The sequence below is a fragment of the Solanum tuberosum genome, unplaced genomic scaffold (genome assembly GCF_000226075.1).
Source record: "Solanum tuberosum cultivar DM 1-3 516 R44 unplaced genomic scaffold, SolTub_3.0 scf00002, whole genome shotgun sequence".
NCBI lineage: Eukaryota > Viridiplantae > Streptophyta > Magnoliopsida > Solanales > Solanaceae > Solanum > Solanum tuberosum.
In genome coordinates, this window is record NW_006238928.1 from 5,982,803 (window position 1) to 5,989,618 (window position 6,816).

Here is a 6,816-nt window from a genome sequence, read left to right on the forward strand (position 1 = left end):
GGGCTACAAAGTTCCGCCTTGTCATTGACCTAGGCGTTGGGAGTTCGAACCTTGCTGAAGTCTTTTTTTTTTAAAGGCTTTCAGCGTTTTTTTTTAACTTTTTAGACAACTGTAACTTTTTTGTCTTTAGTTTTTAGACAGCTAAACGTTTTTTTCCTCCAATTTTTAAACCATTGACTTAAATTAAGTTTACTTTAATATTTTATTTTTTAAAAAGAAATAAAATACACTTTAGAAAAAGATGTATTTATTAATATTTCTAATGCTACTATTGTAAAAACATTTCAAGAGATGAAATTGCGTCGAGTACGGTTGTAATAATGTAATTATGTTTTTCTTTTATTTAGTAAAATTTATTTTGTTGAATTTTTTGTGTGCATACTACTTTATATTTTGACACCCCTCAATCTAAATCCTGGCTCCGCCACTGCATACATGAATGACCATTTTGATCATTTTCTCTTTATTAGTGCAGTACTATAATATATGAAGATCTAAACATCAAATTACTTGATTAATTATGATTTATAGGTTTATAGTTTGATGTAGACACTTGATTGATGTAAATTTTTACTTGCAACTAGAGGGTTATATATAAAACCACAGATGGATTGTTTTTTTTTCAAAAAGAAGATCATCAAATAACAAAGCAAATTAATCATGAGAAAATGACTTATAAGTTATACCTACCACACATTAATATTTGCCTAAACATATACTTGTACGTCATTAAGTATGTGTACCCTCTGGAAATAATAATATCATTTCTGATGGCATAGGTGTATGTAGGGCATGTGTTTTATGGTATATGTAGGACACAAATTGGGACGTACGTTTTATTTGCATGCACTACTCAATTCTATCAAAATATCAAGCGAACGTACATTTGAATGAAATTTTCTAGTACTATAATTATTGTATTGTTATGTTGGGCTTACATGCTGTTAACGGCATCAGAATTTGAAATTTCTGTATTTAGGATTAATCTAGTCATTTTAAATTACGTAGTTCCAGCTAAATTAATAATTTAATACATATTAAATGAATTTTCTAAAACAAATATAGAGTTTCGACCAGAGTAAATTAACAAAACTTTTCTTTCATTGATTCATGAAACAGAGCTATTAAATAGGACACGTGAAGTTAGGTTTTTGTTCAAACAGTACTGTTTTTTTTTTCTTCAAGGGAGAAACAGAGCCCCTCCAACTCTATAGTTGGTAATCAAAATTTGGTTACCATCTATCTCATCGGCGTTGGACTAAATATTAAATAGGCGTTTGGCCATGCGATTTGAGATATAACTGAATGTTCTTTTTGTTTATAATTTTTGAGGCAAGCGAATGATAATTCCTGTGCATTTTGATTTAAAATCAGTGTTTATTTATCAATCGTGAAGGAAATTTCAATTTTAACTTTAATCTATTTCAAAACAATAGGATTTCAAATTTCAAGTATGGTTCCGATTTATTAAAAATATAAAACTTATTTTTGCGAAAAATAACTCATACTCAACATGAAAAGATTGTCCGTATCATGTTTGAGAAATATTATTAAGAAAAAATAGTTACTATTGTTGTTGGTTGATCGATCATAGCAGTGGATCTTTGTAAAATCATGTATATTGAAAGTTTGAAATAACATGTAATCGCAAGTATTTACTCATAAAAAGAACACAGAGCTATGCAATTTATTAATGCAACGTCGTAGAATGTTTTGATACCTTATTTATGAACTATTGTTGTACAAGAATCGCAGAAGTTTTGATAGTTTTTTCACGAATTAAAGTCTCGAACTCTATATGTAATGCTAAATTAATGAGTTTGTATTTAGAGTCAAACAACCCATTATAAAGAAGTCCTCTCCAGCTATTGATGAATATAATGTATAAGCTGGCAAAAATACTAGACAAACATTCATACTGATAATATGTAGATTTGGCAACGCAGCCTTAAGTTTTTCTTAAAAGACAAAACATTCTTACCAATTACATTTTTTCCCCATCTTTGGAACTTTTTCAACTAAAAGAAGGATTTGAAATTGTTTTCCATTAAAAAAGACAACATGCATACCAGTTACAAATAATGCACAAAGTTTTCAAAATTATTACACATTTCTAGTCTTGTAATTCAAAAAACTTTTTTCAAGATTGTTTTGTCCATTAGTCCTTGACATTTGCAGCATATCATTACTTTACTCTGTAACATGAAGGTACAATAATTCATGTATGGGCTGCAACTTGAAAAGCTGATAAATGAGCATGAATGCGTATAACAAAATGGTGGACAAGACTGGCAAAGATCCTGTGAAACCAAAAATAATTGCTATCAAACAAACAAGGTTCACTGGGAAATATATTTCCAGGCAGTGTATATATGTGTACGAAAAGCAAGGGCATGTCAACATATTTGACCCTGTGCTATGAGAAAAGCAATGAAATAAGAACGCTTTTCTGAATGCGACTATACTCAAATTTGAAACTCAGATCTAGATCTGGCAAAAGCGAAAGACCCCTAACATAATTCGAATAGAGGCTGTACTACTTATCATCCCTCCACACTCCACAGCTTACCTTTTTGAGCCAGATGGTTAAAAGAAGTTAGAATCTGGCGTTTTAGCTTGTTATGACAAATATAACATGGTGTCAAGGGGTCTTTGGAATTGGTAGATTAATCAGCCTCTGCATATTCATCACTTTTTCAGCAACTCTTCCATGCCAAGGATTTCTTTCATTCATTAATATGAGATGATTCTATGACAAAAGAATGCCTACTGCAGCTCTTGCTTTGCTTCTTATACCATAAATCTCTCATTATCCTCGACTTTCCTCCCACTCGTTCTCCTGTTACCCGATGCACCTTGTCTATGACTATGAGTGTTCACTAATGAGGGGGCAGTACGGAGGAACAAGGAATTATCCTTGTCATGAAATAAGAAACAAGTCTCATTGGCAAAATGATGCAATGAAATAAATATGATTTAGCCTTATTTGGCCACCTGAAAAGGTAAGCTGGAGGATCAAAATCTATTTACCAATGAACCGTGAAATGCTATGGATGGGGCCATCCAATACAAATGGAAGTAAGTTATACAATTTTTGAAATAGAGTAGATGAACTAGTACTCAATAGCTTTATTAAGAAAAATTACATCAATGAACAGACTAACAAAAGAAGTTGACACAGTAATTGCACATCAAAATGCAACTGTGGAATGCCAAAAAGAAGAAAGGGACAAAAAAGGACTCGTGCAAACGCATATAATACAGAATACAGTATAATTTAAACACTGACAACAAACACATAATGCAAAGACTTACACAGACTTGGATGGCCAAGACTAATGCGTTTGTTATGAAATTAATGACAAGCACATAATGTGAAGGCTTATGCACCCTTGGATGGCCAAGATGCTTGAGCTGACATGATAATTCCCACAATAACACCGAACAGCCCAAGTGCACTACCAAAAATCTCGATCACGAGGATCTTAACGAAAAGTGAGGAGTTCTGTGCATCAGATAAAGCACAGCTGCTTCCAATTATTCCAACGCACAACCTTTTCAAAAGAAATTAAAGGAATAACAATAATTAAAGGGCAGAAAAAACATTGCTTTAAACTTGAAACCACTAGTAGAAATCCATGTACAAGGAGAAAATTATTCCAAACTCACCCACAGACAAGATTGGCAAAGCCCACAATGATCCCAGAAGCAAAAATTGCATAGCCAGCTCTAAGAGATTCTGGTGCATAAATCTGTGAGGCAGGTACACTCTCGAGCTTTGTTTGAAGAATGATGGCCACAATAACACCATATATAGCAACCGCTTCACAAAAAATCACACTGACGAAGAAACTTTTTGAGACATTGCAAAAATAGGACTGGAAACAAACTAAAGATAAGAATCATCAATAATGGCATTATGCATATGTGGTAGACTGTGAGCCTTTGACTTCACACTTGCTTAAAGATATAGTACACAAGCATATTAAGCCAAGGGCCAGGACGAGAGGGAGTTGCTCGGATGGTAAGCACCCCTCACTTCCAACCTGAAGGTTGTGAGTTCAAGTCACCAAGGGAGCAAAAGGGGTGGCAGCTCCTAGGGAGGGCAAAAAAAAAAAAAAGGGCCAGAAATCGTCCCAATACCCCAGAACCATACATCTCTGTTCTCTCATCAGGGGATACTGTTCCAACATTTCTTATATATAACTTTAAAATATGTGTCATAAAGGGCAGGATAAGATTGTAAACAAAAGTTCATGAAGATGGCAGAGAATATAATGGGATGGTTGACCAAATGAAGCTCAGACATAGAATTACCACTCTTAATGAGAGTATGTTTTCCAAATAGAAAATTATGCAATCACGGAATAGTTAGTCAGACTCATGTATCATTGGCTGACAGCACCTAGCGATTACTATTAGCTAAACAGAGCTATAATAATGATAGAGCAAGGTGACTAATTAAGCTCACAGTTCGGAATCAAACTACCATCAGAGATTCAGAATAAAACACATAACCTGCAAGCAAAATTTCTGATACAAACATATGCGGCGCTAAGGCAAGTAAAGAGTAAGGTAAAACAACACATTCTTAGAAATTTTGGTCCGCCTAAAGCTTGACTCAACTTCTCATTTCGCACAAGCAATACATCTATTAGAAATTACTCTGACTTGAAGCCAAATATCAATCTATGTTATACACTTTAACATGCATGGTGACATTTTCATGGGTTTTTTTGGTTCACGAACTAGTTATACAGAATCTTTATATGCTTTAAAAACTACATGAATTGTTAGCAATGGATCATAATAAAGGGGATTATTATGCAAAGATCGAGATCAAAGCCAGTAATCAGAATAATCCTAGTATAGCTAATAGCCCTATACACCTATTCATTTCAACTTTATGGCAAACAAACATAAATACATAAATTTTAGCAATTTCTGTTGGTATCAGCCTTCTCAATTCACGCTGCAGTAATTAAAAAAAGTAAATTACCTAATCAGATTTTTGGAGGTAATCCGAGGAGCTTTGATGGCAGCACCAATCAAACTACTTCCAGTTATATATATTCCCCTAAAACATTTCATAATTCCAACGGAAATCGTTAGATTGATAAAAAATTGATTGAAAACCCTAGCGAGTAATAAATAAAAAGTTTACCAAGCAGCACCAAGGACTGAAACGCCGATGGCAATGGCAATTCCGATGGCTGAGAAGGTGTACGGAGAGATCTGCACTAACGCTCGCGACCATGAGCTCGATGGACCCGCCATTATTGATTGTTTTCACACAAAACGATCCTGATCTCAATTACTTGAATCCGATGAATCAAAGGAGAGAGAAAACAGCATGTATTGTGTTGGACCGGGTCACTACCTTCTTATTTGGGTCAATTTAACAAAGTTTGGGCCGATTGAGGAAAATTATCGGTGGTCTTTAATTTTTGTTCAAGAAAAAATTATGGCTAACATATCTTAAATATGACCTAATTTCGTAAGACAAAAAGTTTATTTAGAAAACTTAGCCTCAATCAACATTAGTTTGTATGAATAAACTGTCTTAAAAAGCATAACTTGTACCTTGTAAATTTTTTACAAAAGTTTAGAGTAGAGAACTTAGCCTCTATATCCATAAGTAAGTATGAATAAATGAAACCTTGCAAATATTTTTTTTATTCAATCACTATTTTTGTTATTTAAAATATCAGACGACAAAAATTAAAGACAGTGAATTTGAAAGATAAAAATTAAACACCTTCATAAAATAAGTCATTCTTGCGATTTGTGAATGACCAAATTGGCATAAATGTGCCAACCCGGTAACAAAGGGTTCTTATGTAGTGACAATTTTTCTTTAACCAAAATGATTGAATGTATCTGTAATGTATCGATATTGTATAAATAATGTATAATCCATAATGTCTTGGAAATGTATATCAATAAAGCAGAGATATTACATCAAAACAGATTGATTTACTGAAATTTGATCTTAAGGAATATCTTAAACTATCAGGTCAAAGGGAAGACAACAATTGATGTTTTTTTGTTAGTTTTGCTATTAGTTGGGCATGTTACTTTTAAGTTATGGATGTTATCTTTAGGGCTGTTTATTTAACAGGCTATATTATTAACAGAAATATTGCAAAATTTTGACTCATATTGTTGGGGTTTACCCCCTCCAAAAATAGGCGTATGCCACTATTTACAACGCTCACACGGTATTCTTTAGTAAAAGGCGAAAGAATAGTTCGCTATGTGCTCATTGCGTGGCTGCGTGAGTTATACTGAGGCGTTTGAGCTCCTTATATACAAGTTCCAGATGCTGGCTTCTTCACTTAACTTATTGATGTGGGATGTTTTTCTAGTTTCTGCTGTGGGCTACTACTATGGGCTTTATGTATTGGACTTGCATTTTGGGCCGTCAACATAGTTTCACACCGTTTTCAATATTGAGCTCATCAAAAAGAAATTATGTGCTTCACACTATTTTTAATAGGGAAAACTACATAAATGGGCCATAAATTCTAAAATAATTACAAGTTCATACCCAAATTTAAAGTAATTCCTGAAATACCCATTCTCTCATAAATAATTACAGTCCATACCCCCATTCATTAAGGGTGATAATTTTCGCTTAAGTGATACTAAATCGGTATCAATGATACCAATAATATACTCTTATAATATCATTGACTAATGAGTAATTTTTTAACAACAAACCTTAATGATACCAATACAGTATATATATACTGATTTAGTATCAATTCAGCAAAATTATCAGCCTTAATGATACAAATACAATATATTATACTT

General features: G+C 33.2%; 1 protein-coding gene across 1 annotated transcript; it reads right to left on the minus strand.

Moving 5' to 3' along the window:
* Positions 1-3,067: 3,067 nt before the first annotated feature.
* On the minus strand, positions 3,068-5,344 carry LOC102603885 (V-type proton ATPase subunit c''1-like). Its single transcript, XM_006338068.2, has 4 exons — positions 5,165-5,344; positions 5,000-5,077; positions 3,670-3,840; positions 3,068-3,554 (listed from the first exon to the last, which is right to left on the minus strand). The coding sequence occupies exons 1-4, from the start codon at positions 5,275-5,277 to the stop codon at positions 3,383-3,385; spliced, it is 534 nt and encodes a 177-aa protein (XP_006338130.1). The 5' UTR covers positions 5,278-5,344; the 3' UTR covers positions 3,068-3,382.
* Positions 5,345-6,816: the final 1,472 nt, after the last annotated feature.

Coding starts and splice junctions, on each gene's coding strand:
- LOC102603885 (XM_006338068.2), bottom strand. CDS start 5,277: ATGGCGGGTCCATCGAGCTCATGGTCGCGAGCGTTAGTGCAGATCTCT. Junction 5,078..5,164: donor TCAGTCCTTGGTGCTGCTTG/GTAAACTTTTTA, acceptor GAAATGTTTTAG/GGGAATATATATAACTGGAA. Junction 3,555..3,669: donor TTTGCCAATCTTGTCTGTGG/GTGAGTTTGGAA, acceptor TCTTTTGAAAAG/GTTGTGCGTTGGAATAATTG.